Source organism: Lepisosteus oculatus, chromosome 10, assembly GCF_040954835.1.
Source record: "Lepisosteus oculatus isolate fLepOcu1 chromosome 10, fLepOcu1.hap2, whole genome shotgun sequence".
NCBI lineage: Eukaryota > Metazoa > Chordata > Actinopteri > Semionotiformes > Lepisosteidae > Lepisosteus > Lepisosteus oculatus.
The window spans coordinates 16,743,133-16,763,360 of record NC_090705.1 but is presented as its reverse complement, the minus strand read 5'-3'; the positions used below and the strand labels follow the sequence as shown (position 1 = coordinate 16,763,360).

The 20,228-nt window shown below is 41.0% G+C and overlaps 1 protein-coding gene and 1 long non-coding RNA gene across 4 annotated transcripts; both read right to left on the bottom strand.

Moving 5' to 3' along the window:
- Positions 1 to 5,319: 5,319 nt before the first annotated feature.
- LOC138241446 (adenosine receptor A2b) lies at positions 5,320 to 9,124 on the bottom strand. 2 transcript variants are annotated; one of them, XM_069194958.1, is made up of 3 exons: positions 8,982 to 9,124; positions 7,744 to 7,957; positions 5,320 to 7,256 (listed from the first exon to the last, which is right to left on the bottom strand). In XM_069194958.1, exon 3 carries the CDS (start codon positions 7,059 to 7,061, stop codon positions 6,039 to 6,041), a length of 1,023 nt encoding a protein of 340 aa, XP_069051059.1. In that variant the 5' UTR covers positions 7,062 to 7,256; positions 7,744 to 7,957; positions 8,982 to 9,124; the 3' UTR covers positions 5,320 to 6,038. The 2 variants fall into 2 exon arrangements, with proteins under 2 accessions (XP_069051059.1, XP_069051060.1); XM_069194959.1 differs by having other exon boundaries at positions 7,744 to 7,887.
- Positions 9,125 to 15,560: 6,436 nt separating this feature from the next.
- Positions 15,561 to 20,228, bottom strand: LOC138241629 (uncharacterized). 2 transcript variants are annotated; one of them, XR_011190888.1, is made up of 3 exons: positions 20,146 to 20,228; positions 17,460 to 17,631; positions 15,561 to 15,914 (listed from the first exon to the last, which is right to left on the bottom strand). It is a non-coding gene; the product is annotated as an uncharacterized lncRNA (long non-coding RNA). The 2 variants fall into 2 exon arrangements; XR_011190889.1 differs by lacking the exon at positions 20,146 to 20,228 and adding an exon at positions 17,752 to 17,799.

Sequence of the window (20,228 nt, the reverse complement as noted above, 5' to 3'; positions counted from 1 at the left end):
ATGTCTAAATTTCTCTTTTCAGATTAAAACCATATTTATTTTCTCCAGTCTCTCAGGGACAGATCACAGTATGGAGACAGTGAAACATTGTTGAGTGATTGCTAGGAGAATTGTCAGTCAAATTCACAATTTCCTTTGCAAATCATTGTGCACATTGCACATTCTCCTAGCATGCTGCTTGAGAAGAGAACTCTTGTCTGTTTGTCCAAGCTGTCCCTTAGTCACGGTGTCAGTCCATTAAAACTGGCCAGCAGCCATATCACCCTGCAACTCACAACTGGCAACCCACTGAAGCTAAGCGGGTGTGAGCCTGGTCAATACCTGGATGGGTATTGATTCCCTGCTGGCCCACTAACACCTCTTCCAGCAGCAACCTTAGTTTTTCCCAGGAGGTCTCCCATCCAGGTACTGACGAGGCTCACACCTGCTTGGCTTCAGTAGGTTACAAGTTGTGAGTTGCAGAGTGATATGGCTGCTGGCTAAGTGGCATAAGTGCCATTCCATTAAATGAATTCAATTAAATCTGCATATTCTTAATGTATATTATTTGTGAACAAATGTTTATTTTTTTCCAACAATTGAACAAACTAATAAGACGATGTAATAAATCTTTTAAGTCTATCTGACTATGGTGTATTAATAGTCTCCAACCCAAGTGATTGCATTTAAGTACACAATCCTGCATCACAGCAAATCGGAGATGAGGGTCTTTGTTTTTGTTTTTTCAAAAAAGTTGTGTTGACATCCAAAATGATCCTTCCTCATTAGCAATATACAGTACATTATTGGAGAAGCTTCACATACTTTTCATATAGCATATAATATTTAGAATAAAAGAAGCAAAATCTTTTTGCGATTATTTGCATTATAGTAACATCTCTTGGTCCAATATAATGGCAGGAATGTCAATAAAAAATAAATGAACAAAACTGTCATGAAAATAGAAAAGAATTCCACTTTTCTAGGCTTGAATAAGCATACAATCTGGAAGGATAAAACAATTTAAACACACATTGAAAAAAAATCTATTTATACAGAATTGGAAGATATGCAAGAATGTCGTGTGTCACTTTTAGATAAAATAAAATACAGAAAAAAGTCAGATTTTAGCTCCCAAAGCAAACAGTCCTGTAACAGTAACTAACGATTTGTAAATAATCTTAGTAACGAAATGTGGCACAAAATTAAGGAGAAGACCCGGTCTGTCCTTACCACATTCGCTGTCATAGCAAAGGAACGCTGCAGAAAATGAAAATTGGAACCCTTAAAACAAAGAGTGCAATTATTCCATCCAATCTGAATGAAACTAATCTTTCAGATCTCAGGAATGAGCAAACAGATGCTGTTGACCAGCTTGGAGGACTTAGACCACAGTGAGTATATACTGTACATACTGAAAGGCTGTGGTCCAGTTGTACAGTATGTCCTCGCTCTTGGATCTTTTGTGATCCAGGTCACGCAGAACATTGCACTCAGCAGAGTGAATGGTGCCCTCCAGTCCCTTTTATCTTCCAAAAGATAGTGTCTATCAGTGCAGCAAAGAGGTTTGTTGGAGCCTCTGGAAAAGTGGTCCTTTCATGTATACAGTATGCATATACTGTTCACGTATACTGTAAATAGAATATGCAAGAAAACATTCTGTGTTTCTTTTTCAAGGCCCAATCCAGCTGTGCCAAAGTTGGAAATTATAGAGGAACCATGGACCATGTTTTTTCAGGAATACCATTGGGATTGTCCTGCTTCATTCCTCAGTTTCACTGCGTGAGTATTCCGTACCTTTTTCTGTTTTCCTTGTTCACCCAAAACCATGTCTAGTTTTGGGATTTCTTGCTGAACGTTTGACATCTGAAAGTTTTAGTCCCCACTTGTCACAGCGGTCTGTAAGCCTGCTCAGCATTAAGAAGCCATTCTATTCACTCCGTCAGGGCAGCGGCTTATTAAAGCCATTTCAGGAAGATCAGAAGCTTTTGGTTTCTCCTAAATTGGGCAAGAGACAGGTGAAGAGTCTTTTTTCTGGACCCTGTTTACCAACACAATAAAACAATCGAGAGCAGCAGCAAGACAGGGCTGCAGGGGCTCCAACGTCAAGTCCACTGATCACATGAGCACTCGTGACTTTGTTTCTATATCTTGAGCCAACATCAGTCCAGGTACCTTCTATGGGACTTGCTGTCCCAAAACCAAGCCCTGTGAAAGTTCCAAAACTTAATTCTCAGGATTAGTCACCTTATTCTGGTAGGTCCATTCTTGCAAATGGCCTACATTTTTAAAGCAAAACAAAAACATCTGCAAATTTAATGAATAGAAAACTGTTGGTAAAGGGCTCCTTAAAAAACTCTTTTGAAGGTTTTTAGTAAGACTGTTAAATTGACACTGAGAATGAACCTTGTGAAGTTAATTTGCATATAAATTAGGGATAGACATCTGTTTATTGGGCTCTCATACTTTGCTCTGGCAAAATATGACGGGATTTAATGCTTCGGCTTTTTCCTTTAGAGTAAAGACCTCCCTACCAACCCTCATCCTCTAATGTCGTTGAGCACCAGTGGACTACTGGGCAGTGATCCCAGTTTAAATTACTTCACATGGATTCTGTCCCAGGAATAGGCAAAAAAACCTGCAGAACAGAAAACCATCAGTTCCATTCAAAATGTGGGAGTTTTATGCGTGACCCCCTTGTGTGTTTACCTTGGAAAAGGGATTTGGTTCACTAGAATAAACCTAACGTGTTCTTCTGGCAATCTAAGGTTTAAGAATTTTCTGGAGGCAGTGAATTTGAAGGCTGCTCAGCACCATTATAACACTCATTAAAGGCTGGCATTGTGAGAATTCCTGTGTATCTAGCACAATGAAATGGTGATTCATCTGTAAAATCATTTGGAAATGGAAAATCCCTTGGAAATCATGTAACGCAATGCAGCATGTTAACTAAAACAGACTTATTTAAGGATATTTGCACAGATTCACATAAAAAGAAAAGTAAATTGCATTTCTGAGTGAATTTCTGATGGACATTTTGGGGTTTCTGGTGTTTTAATGAAATATCAAGGTAGTTAAACAGAAAATCATGCAGGAGAATTTCTGTGCATTTTTAAGAGGCTCATCAAGTCCTTCTATTTTCTGAATTTTCTGCCCTTTGCTCTGAATAATTAGGCTTTGCTGATTTGTCTTCTGCTCATCTTAGCCTTTGCTCGATCAATGCACTATTTACCTCATTTTGGGGTTTTTTTGTGTGTTACTGATAATTGAGAGTGTGCAGTTATTAACACAATTTTAAATCACAGTCATTTGGTTAACCTTTCTGCGCAATAAATGTTCTGCACTTTTTATGTATTTTAAATAACATTATAGAATAGCTTTTGCTTGACATTTTGAACTGTTTATTAAAATGTCAGCTCTCTGGAGAAATCTTCAGACTGAGCATGTACAGTACAATCCACACTATTTAATGGAGTTTTTCATTGTTAGTTAATGGTTACACTGGCAGGGCTCTTAAAGATCTCTGTTTCTGTGCACTGGGCTGTGTTACACAAGATGCAATGAGATCTAATTATCTTAGTTAGATAACTAACCTGGTTTACCCATGATGCAGAGCACAGTGCAGTGAATGCCTCAAGGATAACATTTCTTTGCCTCATACTGATAACACAAGCCATCAAACAATAGTTCTCATTTTTAAATGAAGGGTGTGGGACACTCAATGAAGAAACCTTAATTCTAAATGAAACAACCGGTAACTCCGACTTCTAATGTGCCAAATTCATTCAGAACTTTAAAAATATTGGGGGATTTTTTTCTGGTCATTTAGGCATTTGAAGTGACGCTCTTGAGAACAAGAAAATAGCATAGTGTGACACATCCATATTAAATTACACTCCTGCCATCTACAGTATCTATCCATCCATTGCCTGTCTGCCTTATCTAATACAGTAGCACAGGGGAGCCGGAGCCTGAACAGGGTGCACAGGGAAACACAAGGCACACACAGACACAAACGTGCACACACTTGCACCAGAGTTACTTCAGACCCTGGGAGGAAACCAGAGAACTCGGAGGAAACCCATGCAAACTCAGGGAGAATAAACTCCAAGCAGATAGCACACCTGGTCCAGAATTGAATCCAGGGCCCCACAGCTGCAAGCCAGCCATGCCAACCACAGTGCTACCATGCCTACCGCTCCTGATATCCTCTGATAAAAATGTGAAAAGTTACAATTCCCTGACAAAGCCCAGTTGTGGAGTGCCATTCTCTGGGTATTGTCATAGACACGTGGTACTCCTTCCTTACACAAAGAGCTGTGCGAGTACGGTATGAGCTGTCCTGCTATGTCGGTGAAGCAGATCCCCTGGCTGCTTACAAGAAACAGCTGGATGAGATCTTCAGATCACCTAGCTACTGGCCCTCAAAATGTACTAGATCAGTCACAGATGAAAGAAGACCATTCAGCCTTTCTCACATTCTTTAAAAGTGGGAACTTCACTGCTTAAAGTAGTTCAGTGGCTGTTTGTGTGATGGCTGATGTGGCCTCATCAAAACACAAATCCAGGAAGAAAAGGACAAGGCCCGATATTCACCTGCCCCAACAGCCTGTGAGCTGTGGGATATCTCAAGATGTTGCTGCGCTTGGTTCATTTAAAACAAGAGAAATACAATGTGAAAGAGTATGAGTGCAGGTTAAGGCACTGAATATTAACGTAATTGGTATAACAGCAAACCAAAGAACACTATAACACGCTTATTAGATCATGCATCACATTAACATAAATTGGGCTCGTGTTTAATAAAGTTGTGATTTTATTTTACAAGTGACCGACCTGACCTGGTAAAGCACGTTGAGAACGGCAAAGAGCTCAATTAGTTACAGAACACTCTGCATTTCGAACTCTCCATTAAAACTAATTTACTTTCTGCACTTTCTCTCACTGCAGATGACCCTGCAAATTGGCTAGAAATGTTCAGATCGTGAAGCACTTAAAAAAAGCAATTTCATTTGCTGCGTTTTGCAACGAGCTAGTGGAATTCTAGCTCTTTATTACCCTCTAGTGGTTACCTGTACTCACCTGTAAGGAATGATTTGAAATCAGCGGCTTGTCACAGTCTATCTGCTCACAAAACCGAGAGAATCTTCTAAAACGCATACCTTAGTGACGTAATAATAATTATATTTATTATAATCACCTTTTTCGTCTTTAGACTTAAACCACTAAATATGAAGAATGAGTAAAAAGATTCGAAAATTAAACCCGCACATTTTCAAAATACTGTGATATTATATTTATGTAGGTTATTTTGATAAATAAAAAAGCGAATGAAAAGTGTTCTATCGCCTCAATTAGATAAATTTATTATACAGTACGTACATACAGTAGTTTACAAATGTAGAGCAATAGTCTATATATTATATAACGCATAATTCGTTAACACAGACACGGACATATAAGGGACAGAAGATCGATTCTCGGTGAAACAAAAGTAACAACAGAATAAGTACGTAATATTTATCCATTTTCAGAGATTTGCTGTAGTTGTAGTGAGTTAGCACCATACAATTAAACTCAATAGAAAATAAATCGAACATTTTTTTTATTTCATGCAAATATGGGGCCTTATAATAATATTTGAATTTAGTTTACTTTCTATTTTTGTTATTTCAAGATATCGTCAAAAACAAAAACAAAAACAAAAACTTCATTGAATTGCAAAAACAAAAGACCGCAATAGTTTACGAATAAATACAAAAATCCATCATCACTCCCACCGGATCTGTACTGCTGTGTTACACAAGACAACCGAAATACAGTTGAAACCTATTTGTGCTTCTTGTACGATACAAATTTTACCATCTTTTTAACGAGCATCATTGCTAAAAAAATACGCCCTGAAAAAATACCCCGTCGGTCCCCTGAACTACCTTAAAAACATTACGCACTGAACCGAAATCTTCATATCGCTCCCTCCTAAATCTTGCAGTCTCTCTCCGAGTGCCCTAGTATTGCTTTGTCTTATTGTTCTTACTCTCCTGGGTGCTGACTTGCCACTATCCTACCAGCTGTCGCTTAGAGACATTCTTTGTATGGGGCAATGCCAATAGCTGGTGCGCACGGTGCCTGAACTTTTGATCTCTTACGCTGTAAATGATGACATTCCAGCAGCTGTTTGTGCTCAGTATCCAAAACGCAAAAAACGAGAAATTGCACCACTCGTTTCCAATGACATTCCCCACGACAAACACGGCGATGGGAGTGAACGAAGCTGTGAAAGCCAGAGTTAGAGTTCCTATTGTCTTGGCGGCTTTGATGTCGGAAAAGGTGGGTCTGGCGATGGTGTGGTTCTCGGTTTCAGCCAGGTGCTTTCTCCTTTTGGAGTGCTGGCGGATGGTGGTTAAGGACAGGAGGTTTATGACCACAGTGCCACCCAGCAGTGTGAAGTCGAAAGCGGGGAAGAGGAGAAGAATGTTCCAAGCGCTGGTAGTAGGAGGCTCGCTTTTCCCCAGTGCGTAATTGCACATTCTGCTGCACGCGTTGTATTCCAGGACGATCTCGCCGCTGAACAGGACCGGGGACACCGCCAGGAAGAAACTCGCCAGCCAGGACAGCACGATAAGGATGGTAGTCCGTTTCCTGGTGATGACCACTTCTTTGTGCAGTGGCTTCAAAATCGCGATGCTGCGCTCAATGGAGAGCAAGAAGACAGTTGTAATGGAAACCAGCGTACAACCTGCGAACATCGGGCCGATCAGACTACAAGGGTGGAAACTACTCGCAAGCGACGTGTTTGTGGCCAGTTCTAGAGTAGAGTCACTCACCAGAAACGATATTTCGGCATAGACTGAAAAGGGGACCACAAACATACCTACCGCGAGGTCAGCAACGGCCAGAGACGCTTTGAGATATCCTTGTGGGGTGCGGAAGTGCTTGGTCCCCAAAAAGACAGCCAGAGTGACAGAGTTTCCGAATAAGATAGCCAGTATTAATAAGATCATGAAGACTACCATTAAGATTTTGTTCGTTAATGTGCAGCAGCAGACGCTGCAGTGAGTTTCTCTTGGCTCCTCCAACATTCTCGCAGTGGATCCAAAAATCAGAGGTTCACTTCAACTTGATTTCGCTCAATCATCCACACAGCGGGATGGAACACATGCCGGGAGATCCGCCAGCCCCAGTGACTACATCACCCCTGCTTCCCAGCATCTCAGTCCATGCACAATCGTTTTTCGTATGGGATGTTACTCCTAGTAGGGAATATAGATTCAGACCTGCGGAAAGCAAATAAAAATAGTATGACGTTACACTGCCCTGTATGAAGTGTAGGCACTACGTTGAAATGAATAAATACGTCTTAATCACACTCTGCCGTTACAAAAGGGTTAAGTTATATTAAATCAATTAACAAAACCATTTGTTGAAATTAACATGAGACCCTGATGTGCTTTAAATATGTACCTGGTAGAAAAGAGTCTGGAAGCCCAATAAGAAATCCACTTTATAACCTAGTCCCGAATTTCTGTTGAATTCTTCAGCAACCGGTTTTAAACATATCTTGGTATTTACCAAGTTTTAAATGTATTTCCTAACATATTTATGTCTGTGCACGTGAAATAAATTGGCAGACAGGTGAAGAGCTAGAAATACGTATCTGGTGGTTCATGTGATTCGTTTAATTCGTAAAGAATTGAGTGTGGATGTTTTGTAGCTTAAAGGATGAGTGGAACTTTAAGAAAAAAGAATAAGATGTAGACATACCTTTTGTTTCCTAGTCGATTTTCGGGTAGTCATAGAAATGCCTCAACTTGTATGATGCTGGAACATGAAATCCAACTGTACAAAAGCGATGAACGCGTGCTTCTTGCAGCTGGAGTGAATTCTTTGATTGGATGTCGCTGTTCACTGTAGTCCGGAATATACACATCCTGCTTATTCCATTGCCGCCCTGCTCGCTAAAGCAGTGCGTCGTACACTGTATAAGATGATATCGTCATCTATTGACGCTATTACCGTAATAAACATTTTTTGCAACCGTCCCTACTAAATGTGTTTTATGCACTTCCAGCTATACAAATGTTTCGAACTCCTCGTTAAGGGACGTAAGACTGACAATAAGACACAAGGGAGCGTTTATGAGAAATAGTATATTTCTTAAAGAAAGCCAAGTCCCACAATTTCCATTTTTTAATGTACATGTGTAACTATCGCAGATTAAAGAACCAAATAATTACTCCCAAACTCACATTTCTAGTCTTTACTGAACATCTTTGTTTTATTGAATAGGTAATCATGTTCTATTCACTCTATAATAACAAACGCATCCTTCTTTCTCTACGAAATGCACCAACAGAGATCTCCAGCCCCAGTCCTTGGGAGATGCGATCCAGCAAATGTTTTAACTCACATTTTTCCAAAGGCAACCTGTACACTATGGCTCAATTAAACAAGTTACCCGTTCAATCAAGAGAAACCAGGACCAATGGTATACTCAGAATGTGGTCCAGTATGATCTATAATCTTAAAAAAACACCCATTCAATCGGTCACTATAAATAGGATCATAGTCTTTAGAAGTCGGGGCTCCCTACGAGTATTGTTACTCCCGTTTTACAACCTAGCAACGTTTGTGTGTTTCCTTATAATTTGAAAAAATACATCTAATAATGAGATGTCGATTCAGTAATTGAGTATTCAATAAATGTGTACATTGCTGAAACAGGCATTCCATATAAATTAAACAATTGCCTGGAAGAGTATACTGTATATTTAAAACCAAAGAATACTTGCAAGGTTTTCGAGAATTTCGCATAGAAAATAATGGATCCAAGGGAATTAGAAATTCAGCACATTGCTTTATCAATGAACTTCTTTATTAGCTTAGTCATTATGCTACACGCACTATGAATTTACTTGTATGATTGCCGTCTTTGTCGCAAATCTGCTCCCGTGATAAAGCAGATTTTCTTTAGGTAAAAAGGAAAATTAAAGAGCTGGTACCTTGTAGGTCTTCCAGGTCCTAGGTGTGATTCCGGCCCGGAGCGACGTCTGCGTGGAGTTTGCATGTTGTCCAGGCGGGTTTTCCCCGGGAGATTAGTGTTCTCCTGATCGTGTCAAGACATACTGTACCAGCACCTGTTGCGTTAAATGGCGTCACCAAACTGTCATCCAACGTGTTTGTGTGTGTTCCCTGCGACCGACTGACGTCCCGACCAGCGTGTATTCAGCCGTGTATTCATCGCTTTGTGACAGGTTACAGTATGCTCTCCGCGTCCCTAAGCAGTGCTAATTAGTGGTTGAAAACAGATGAATGAACAGAGGTCACTACCAATAGCCGCACATTTTTTCACACCGAAAGTTCATGAAATACAAAAATATGATTCACTTTCATGTTAGAAATAATGGGAAAAAAACGTATTTTTAATTTGTCAACTTTGAAATCCGTTGTCTTGAACGATAAACTGTACTGTGTGAAAATGGATTAATCTTGACCTATTAGAAGTATTACCGCCAACTCACATATTGGAGAATGTGTGAATATGTGTTTTAGCGGTTACTTAGTAACACTTGTGTTTAGTGTATGTGCAAATAACCAATTATATTAGGCATTTAATACAAAGATGAAGGTCTTTGACCGAAACGTCAGCTTTTTATTCTTTCAGCAAAAAATCCCTCGATCCATTTTCTAACCGCTTCTTCCAATTCCGAGTCGCGGAGGAGTCGGTGCCTGTCCCTGCAAGCAACTGGCTCAAGGCAGGGAACAGACATGACCACAAACCCGCACACACTCGCACCAGGGTCAATTTTCCCAGAAACCAGTATGTATTTGAACAGTGGGAGGAGAAAAGCACCTGGAGGAAACCCACGCGAACACGGGGAGATCATGCAAACTCCCCAGAAATTGAACCCAGTGCCACCGAGGCAGCAATGGAAACCACCGTGTCTCGCTCAGCAATAAATACACAATTTATTTCAGATAAGTTCAGGAAAAAATACATTTTGATGACATGCGTGTTTTAAAAAAAAACTCTAAAAACTATTGTCTGACGAAAATTACACCTCTCCCCCACCTCAACACACCTTCGAGAAAAGACTATATGTTTGGTGGAACATGTACGCAGCATTTCCAAAAATATAAGCGTGCAGGTGTATCCATGGTGATTTTGTCTTGTTTTAGTAGTGCATGTTTAGAATGCTTTAGAAGAAAAACGATCCACCGGCTAAGTGGATTCCCCAAACGACAGAGCAAAGAACAGTCTTGATTTTCTTTTCTGTGCTTGTTCTTGACCGGCCTCCTTAGTCACTGGACATCTGGGGAAAAAAACAATCAAGAACAGAGCGAAAATACGTTTTAAAAAACAAAACATATAAAAAGTCAGAATGGAAACCTTGAGGATGCCAACAGATCGGTTAATAGATAAAAAATAGGGAGACACTTTGCAATCAGTTCAGCTTTACTGGTGTCAACACAGTCAAAATCCTGATGAATTATATTAATCAGTAGTATAAAGAAGCACCCTTTTAATACAACTAAATTATAATCAGTGGTAACTTTCTTGTTAAGTATCATACATTAATTAAACCAGGATAACTTGTTTTTTTCCTCCATGGGCCAAACATAGGGAAACTGTCCATTCCATGGTAAGTGAATTAGATGGAACATTAGTCTGACACTTTGTGACATGAAATTTAGTGTATCATCAGATTCCACTACATGTTGCACATATGTGGGAATTTATTATATACTAGTTTCCTTATATCAGAAGAAATCCTATACAAGAAAGAAATACAGAATGGCAAGGAAAGGTTGCTTGTATAGTTTTCCATGATAAATAGTTTCTTTGATTCACTGAGCAATTCTGCTATTGCCCTTGCTCAGCCATTGCCTTTAATTATGAGCAGTTAGGGAGCCACTATTCAGATATTGTGACCAGCCAATGCTGAATAAATAAAGGCTTAAATAAGACAATTACCATTTATTGTGGCACAGATGGTCCACTGTGATTTTCTGCTAATATTGTACTGTGTTATTGTCTTTAATTTTATTTTCTCATTTCACATTGCTGGAAGAAATTCTGGTATAGCTCCTCAAAACACTCTCTTATTTTTTTTTTTAATTCCAGCTCGGGATTAATTTAAGGAGATGTTGTGTTGTGTTTAATACCTTTCTTGCCCAGAATGTAAGCGATTGTGGGAAAAATTAGGAAATGCAGATGAGTTTTGTTACAGAGAGTCACTCTCCTATGTTCTTAAGTCAGGCATCCAAAGAAAAATCTGTTCAGTAAGCGTGAATATGCCAGGCATAATGGAACTGAAGGTACCTGACCTTCATTTTCCCCTGGGAAGAAAATTCCAAATTACAGTGGGGTCGGTAGAGTCAATTAGTCTTTCACTTGGCGTAGATGGGACTCTGAAAACTGTACATGAGTGGGTGGCTGGCTGCAGCAGACAGGGAAGCTAATAAGAGCTCCAGTATGAAAAGGCAGCCTTGGAGGAGGCCAGGATACAGAGTGAAATCATGTCAGAGGCACTGGGGTTGTCCTCAGCTGATTGATCACACTACACAATCACAATATTGACAGCTGGAAAACCCTGACTTACCCGATTAAGTAACTGGCTGACTATCTCAGCTGTGTGGGTTCCTTTTGTTTAAACATTTAGAATCTGACAAATGTAATGCTTCTCCCAAAGCACAGCAAGCATGTTTTAGGAAAATCTCCGGCCAGATTATTAGAAATCCGTTCATACTGTAATGCGTAACAAGAATAACAAGAGCAGCTTGAGCAGGATGGGAAATTGTTGGGAGTGTTGAAGTGCACAAGGCTGTGCCATCATCTTGCCTTGGGCGCTGGTCATTGACTGGTGCACTTGTTTTGTTTTTTTGTATATAACTTTTACTTGTTATTAACGTTTACTTTCACTAACCAGTCCTGCGGTCTCTTCTCAGATGCATCATTTTACTGTTAAAGTTCAGTGTGACCTAAGACAGAGCATGCTGAGTCAAGAGAAAGTAACGGTTCCGCAGCAAATGAAATTAAAGGATCGACACATTAATGTGGAAGACTGTCATCTTGATTTCAGGAAGAGCAGTAAGAAGCTGTCCTGTTGTGAATCTAAGACTGTTATATTCTAAAATCTCCTCACTAATGAAAGTGTGTATATGACCAGTACATACTGTACAAGCATCAAGAGAATTATTCTCTAATTCTGTACAGAAAAATCGAATTCCAGTATTATAGAGAACATATAATATGAACAATCTAAACAATATCTTGGCATCTTATTTTTTCAATTAAGTTATTACCAATTGTTGGGATCACAAATTCAATGTGGTCAAATTCCCATGAATGACTATTATTATGCTAATTTGCAAACGATCAAAACGATTAATATGCCTTCCGAAGGTCAAGTCAAAACAAGGAGTCTTGACACTGACGGTGCAACACAGCTGTGGTTGTAACACCTTTTTTAAGGGCATGTCAGTGCTTTCTTTCAAAATCTTCAGATCCCAATTCAAAGTGCTTTATTGACTCGATTACCGAACAGCGGTATTTCAAAATTACACGACATATTACTTGTGATTGTGAGAAGTAATTTACCATAGCAATTTACAAAATGTGAATAACAGGCAATCAGGAGCCTGATTCGGATGTATTTACTGTTTTGCCACAGAAAGGGAAAAATAGCGTAATCATATGCAAACAATGAAATACGCAAAAGACAGAAAATATCTCTCTGACGCTTCATCCAGATGTTCTTCTATAGGCGTGTGTTGAGACTATAAAATGTTCCGTGCTCTGAAGATGTTGGCTTAAGACAGAACCGCAACTGAGTCTGAACCGTTGCAGGTGATTTCTGTCATTTAATTTCATACTTCATGGCTCTTCCTGTATGACTCATCTGATTTTCCGAGACCATGACTGCGGGCCGCAGGCTTTAATTCCATGAACTCGCCATGTGAAAAATGCCAATGAGGACTGATTTAGGACTAACAAAACGAGAAAACAGGTGGTCATTACATCTTTCGCATCGCAGGTAAAGGAATAAAAAAGTGTTTCCCTGAGAAGCCAGTCACTAATGCCAAGCTAAAACCAAAATAAATAATCCCTCAGAAATGTGGATGTTAAAAAAAGTCAAAGATGCAGGACTGGAGGTTTGGCATCAGGCTAAAAAGGTCATCTTCTGCCGATGTGTTTTATCGTAAAGATATCCCAGTGGGTTAAAGCAATTTGTTCACAAGCCTATCATACAGCCTATCTGCAGTGCACTGTCCAGCCAGCAGATGACTCTGTTTTTGTTGATGTCTATTTGAAATGTGCAACATGTGAGATTGTACCCGAAACAAAAAAGTAAAGAGGTGAAATAACTGTGGTTTTGCGTAGCGGGTTTGTCATGCCTTCACCGCGTTTTGCTAATTAACGCTTCTAATACTGTAGTGTGTAACAGTAAACACTCCTTAGAAGCACATGTTATAGTACATCCTGCGGTCCGATCCGATAGGAGAAAATGTAGGCGTCTTAGAACTGTGTAGCCATTACAAAAGTAAAAAACAAACAAACGTGTAGCTAAAGGTCTACACCTAGACTCACTTTATTTAAACATGTTCCATCCTTGCCTTTAACATGTGATGTGGTTTTATGTTGTATGTTTTAAATTTGTTTCTTACGTGGCGTAAGGAGGATGCCTGAACATTTGTTTTAAAGCCTTAAGATATTTTCTAAAATGATTCAAAATAATTATTGTCTCTCGGAATGTGACCTAAAGAAATCACAAAACCAGATGAACATGAAGGGTGTGTTGGACACTTCAGTTACAAATGAAACGCAATACGGAATCGGCAATTGAAGGCGATTAGTTCTTCTGGGCATCGTCAGAAATACTGGAGTTTCTTTGCAGCGCTCCCCCAGCCAGCCTCGCTAGCAAATATCAGCGCTTGGCCGAAAGACAAAGAGCTTTTCAAACCGCACAGAAACGTGAGTTCAGCTTGACTGCAGCCCCTGGTCTGAAACTGAAAATCCATCAGTTACGTACTATACTGTAGACTCATTAATTTCACGCGTGTTCTCAAGCGCTCTAAAGAATCGGTATTCGGAATTTTTAAGATAAAAAGGGTTTCACTTCTCCACAATTCCACTTATTTTGAAGTGACCCTTTTCTCTGATCTATTATCCGTCTTTTAATTCTGTACATCATGTGTCTATATACTGTACATGTTGCACGGGGACGCAAAAGGGCAGTCGGTATCACGGATTTTCTTTCTCCCGGTGCCTGTTTTGTTAAATTAGGGCTTTCTTATCTAAAAGTTGACTCATCACATCGGGTACGGTTGAGTCATCGGGTACGGCAGGTCCTTGGGTTGAGTTTCCGTGACCTGTCGCGCCATATTAACATACTATATGGACACTGTTCACTTTGCCTTTAAAAGTGCTTCCCACTGGTTACTGACAAGTAGTAAATGCACTTCCGCTGAGGAAAAAGAGGATTATCCCTTCTTCATGAAAGGAATGGAAAGCGAACAATTTTCCAGTTCATAAGATTATTGTAACGCAACGGGGGCTCAGGCGGGCGTCCTTGCCGCATCTGGTCGGCCCCTGCACCGTCCGGGGCTCGAACCCGGGACTTCCGCGTCTCTCTGCAGCGACCTAGCCCCGTGAGCTAAAGAGAGATCTCGGCAGAGAGACGCGGAAGTCCCGGGTTCGAGCCTCCAGTCGGGATGGGGCCGACCAGATGGGGCAAGGGCGCCCGCCTGAGCCCCCGTTGCGTTACATTGGTGTCAGAAGTGGGGTGGGATAGCCCTTCGCCGGGGATGGCGATTTAAGCGGGGGAGAGTGTAACGCTTACGGCCGACAAGCACTGTGTGTAAGAGCCGGCGTACCAGAGCGGGTGATGTCACCGCCCATCCCTGTGATAGCAGGACCACGGCTGTAGAGAGATCTCTCTTTAGCTCACGGGGCTAGGTCGCTGCAGAGAGACGCGGAAGTCCCGGGTTCGAGCCCCGAATAGTGCAGGGGCCGACCAGATGCGGCAAGGGGCCCGCCTGAGCCTCCGTTGCGTTACATTATGAATGCGGTACATTGCTATACCATGTGTCTGGAAGTCCGAGACAACTCGTTTGAAGTAACTCAATAGCGAAGCATTCAGCTTCCACTTTGAGTCTTTGCAATTTTGAAACTAATGGATTTAATACAGTAACAATGCAAAGCAACATACTGTAGGAATAGTTTCTCCATCAAAGTAATACCTTAAAAACACTGTAATTGGTACTGTGAAGCTGGTTTGAAAAACTGTTTCAGCTTAATTGAACTGGAACTTAAAGTAGGTGATAATCTTCAGTGTCAGAAACGGCTCTTCCATATATTTAGTGAGTTGTTTGTGTAAGGACCAGTAGGAAGATGCAATGATTGACTGATAATGGAAACTGTGAACAAGATTGGAGTGTTCCTAGGGCCCAACCTACTAAAATGGCATCTGCTGTTAACAATGAAGAACACACACTTGTCTCACATTATGTGCACTACAGCTTCACAGCAACCACCACATTGAAAATGACAGTGATGCACAGCATGAGAGGCGATTTACTTGGTCACACACAAAAAGAAATCCATTTATCCCCATAGACCATATACAGCATTACAAGAACTGGACAAGAATTTTTACATAAAAGCACAGCATAAACTACACTCCTGCGTGGCTTACAGAGGTAAAAAAAAGATTTAAGCTTAAACGGTAGATTGATGCAGAGACACCTATTTTTCTACCGCTGTAAGGGAAGCATGGTGGCACAGTTGTTAGGGTTGCTGCCTTATAGCACTGGGGCCCTGGGTTCAGTTCCAGACTGGGGTGCTATCTGTGTGGAGTTTGTATCCTCTCCCCCGTTCACGTGGGATTCTTCTGGGTGTCTGGTTTCCTTCGACAGCCCCATTCACATTTCAACTGCAGATGGAAGAGAATGATTAAATAACATTGCAGAGAAGATTTGACACTTCTGCTTGAAAATGAGGATGTGAAAGCAGCAGGCATTAAACATCTTGCACTTTCAAAGCCATGACACTACCTAGAACAAGTTAACCGAGACCGGTTCTGTGAAATGCAGTGACTCTCACATGCTCTTGCCTGGCTGGTTGTAGCCACACACATTATGTTACCAGGTGACTCCAACTCGTTTCCTTCTAAATGCAACTTTCAACACAAAGTTAAGCAAGCTGATGCACCATATTGTTGTACTTTATTATGATACTAAGAATTTCTCAGTTTTTCGTACCAGCAGTACATTGATTATAGCCAGTTGTTAAAACAAGTTCATACCATGAATCCATATCAGTGACTGAGTTAGTATGATGTTTTTTTTTTAAATGTCCATGAATTTTGAACATTAATACCCATAGAATATACAGTATCGGTGAAGGCATTGCATTAGAAAAAGTTAATGGATCATACACAGGAGATTCTGATTGGCTTTCCAAAAATGAACGAAGACTTGAAGAAATAAAATGAGCCTACATTTCATCAAGAAGCCTTTTCATCACAACCAACAAAAAACCCAAAGCTCACGACAGCAACAACAAAAACAATCCATATTATAACTGTCAGAAGATTTCGATTGGGTGCTTTTGAAATACGTTTTAGTCTTCCAGGAACAGCCAGCTGGAATTAGCCGGGATTGTTGTATGAATTAGATGTTGTCAGTACCTACCCTGAGTCATTACTGTACTCATGCACTGTCCTGAGATGTCTGGTGCACAGCAGGAAGCTGCAAAGTGAAGTGAGCTGTCAGTCTGAATGGCTAAGTTTGTGCTCCAGAGACCAGACAGTGGGACAGTCTGCTGAGTATCCAGGTGGATGCTGCACGTTAGTGGTGGTGGAGGGGACTACCTGTAAAGCGCTTTGACTGGAGTGTCCAGAAAAGCGCTATATAAGTGTAAGCAATTATTATTATCCTCTTCGATTTTTCTTTTCACTCAGCACGAGTCTCTGTCATAATCATTTGTGCACAAAATCCAAATGTATTCCAATAACAACGTATAAGAAAATTATGGCCACACATTAAATATTGTCTCCTTTTATGAATAAATGATCTATGAAAATGTATACAATTTTGACTGTATAATTTGTGAATGAGGGGTTGCAGGCAAACTCCTCTCACCCCTCCGCCTTTGAGCCACTACTCTTACCAAGTGACATTCTTATTTTTCACATTCAGCTTCAAAGAATGATTAGCAGTAAAGGGCAAGAATATTTATCCCACTATATCAGGAGAGATAGGGAGTATAATCAATCTACCGACATCACTATTAACAGTTTATCACTTCAAAAAGTATTTGGAATAGTTTTTGCCAGGCTGGAGCTTGTCCCAGCAAGCAATGGGTGAGAGGCAGGACACACCCTGCAAGGGATGCCAGTCCATCGCCGGGTGCACACACACACACACATGCACACCCTCACACTAGGGCCAGTTTTCCCAGAAGTCAATTAACCTACCTGTAACGAACAGTTCTTTCCGGACCCTATGCGGACGACACAGTCCGACGGAATGGGGAAACACTAGGGAAACGTCATGCAGGAATACGGGGCAGAAGACAGGGGGGCGTGTCCAAGGTGCGCTGGTGCACGGGGGAGGTGTGGCCGAGGCGAACAATCCAAAAGAGTAGTCCTAGGGAATATCCAAAAACACACGAGAAAGTCTAAAACCAGAAGATCCATCAGAACAAGTTAAAAACCACGAAGGCCGGGTCGGAACCGGCGGACGGGGAACGGGGAACGGGATTAAAACCTTAATGGGACCAGGCACTTCCAGGTCCCGGACTCGCACGATATGGAAATCAGATGCACAGCTCGGATGAGCGTCAGCGCCTGGCTTTTAAGGTGGGCTGGGAATGGGAAACAGGTGCACAGAATAAAGTCTTGAGTGAAAGGGCTGGAGCACCCTTAAGGAGGGGGAACTAATATCGTGACACTACCAGCATGTCTTTGGACTGTAGGAGGAGATCACATGAACATGAGGAGAACATGCAATCACCACACAGAAAGCTTCCCAGGGCTTTTGTCCAGTTCCCTGGCACCGAGAAGACGCCTGTAGTGACCTGTAGCGAACATCTGCACTGTAAATCTTTCCCTATTCATGAATGCCAGCAACACGTGCCAGCAGTGTGTTCAGACGCGTGGGTCTCCTGGGCAACAGCAGCGTCCTTCAGCACCACTCATTACATTTCAAATGGACATGTGGCAGGTGTTTTCTATTCCAGATCCAAAATTCTTCTGGAGTTCAGGGGTTCTTTTTGATTTGGCAATGTGTTTCAGGCGGCTGCCATCCTGAAAAGTGAAGCTTCTTCTCCATAGTTTAAAACCTATGGGGTATTTAATGATTAGAAGGAAACACTTGCTTAAGCAGTTTTGTTTCAGGGAAGGGAACACTGGTTCTTAAGGGCTGAAGGATATTTTAATTTTTGCTCCAAATAATCTCTAGATTAAAAAATCCGTGTTAGTGGAACACATCGCCTTTTTAATTGATCATCGTGCGGTTAGATTGTCACGAATTAAATATTTAAACATTATGAAACCTGCTGGACTGGGCCTCTCCAGAACCACTTTTGGAGACCCCTGCAGTAACTCTTGTGTTCAGTAGTTGTCTTGGTGCACTGCTGCTGTTCTCTTCCACCACCCCAGTGTTTTCATTCATTCCAGAATCAGAGCCTAAACTGAAGCAAAACCACCTCAATGCTCAGCCTTTCATGCTAAGCCATTCATTATGGTGCTCATGTTAACATTCGCTCCCAATTTGGGAAACCAAAAATGGGAAACTATATGTGTCTGTCTGGGCTCACAGTATGTCGCTAATGAGTTATCAGCCATATCGCTGTGCAATGTGTGATGTGCAGTATTATGCAATTTATTTGGGTTATCTAACTAGAAGAGTCTTGTTCCCTGGTCTGCATCCACTGAAGTCCTCTTTGTCTCCTATTTCTAGATATTAATCTTTTCTCTTACTGGAGCACCTCCTGATTATCTGGACTGCTTTCACCTTTGTTTTGAACTGTGGTGCCTATTTAAAGGACTAAGTGGAGGAAGATTAGTGTGACAGCAGAGAGGCTAGCATGATCCTCTTAACTCGCTCTAGAAAGGTCACAGAGCTGCGAGGAAGCCCGAAAACTTGACATTTCCTTTGTTTTCACATGTGTCAGTGGAAACCTTTCATCCATTAAAAAACACAAATTGTTATTGTGTTTCTTATGCAGTATTTATTAAGAAATGATATATCACAATGTCAAGGAGCAGAACATACTGAATAATATCTGCAATTATAACACATGAAGACTTGCACGAATAATCTGCAACATTTGTGTTTTCCTGTTTTAGTGTTCATGATTTACTTGGTATAAATATCGGGTGCACAGCAAAGTAATAGCACACAACGTACAGTAGATCCGTATAACCTGATCTCAAGTCTTCAGATATAAATAACAATAACTTTGTCTTTATTATTATCATCAGAGTTACCTCCATCCATTTGGGGACAAACACCCCATAGACACTCTTCACACAGAATTCTGTAAAAACACAGAATCTCTCCGTGTGAAGAGAAAAAACTATTAAAAATGTGTCACAGGCCGAATTAGGCCAACATCCATTATTTATCAGTATGCAAAAGAGAGCAATCAAATATCGATTAAACCTGAGAAACAGCAAGCAGAATTTGAACCAAAACAACACAATTAGCTGAGCCCAGAGAAGAGCCCCCTCAGCCAGCTGGTCCTGAATATCATTGACACCAATCAGCCTCAGGAAAGCAGAGCTTCAACAATCAAAATCAACCAAATCACAGCACAAACCAAACAACACTACCTTACCCACTGGGGCACACACACAAACACAACACAAACTGGAATGCTACAGAACCCTCAACAGAAATACACACTAGCTGAAGCAGCAAGGAGAAACAGACAAAGCAAGGAGAAACAGACAAAGTACAGGTTCAGTGACCACAATCTAGCCATAAAAACCGAGCGACACAGGCAAACCTGGCTGCCCAGAGAGGACAGGCTGTGTTCCAACTCCCCGCAGGGAGAAACAGACAGAGATGCACTTTCTATTTCATTGTGACAAATATTCTGGGATCAGACAAATATTCTTCTCAAAAATAACAAATCTAATCCCAGACTTTCCATACCTGCCAGAATCAGAAGAGTTCCCAATCCTACTGGGACAGGAGGGAGGGAATTCAGTTGAGACGGCCACACAGTACATGATCTC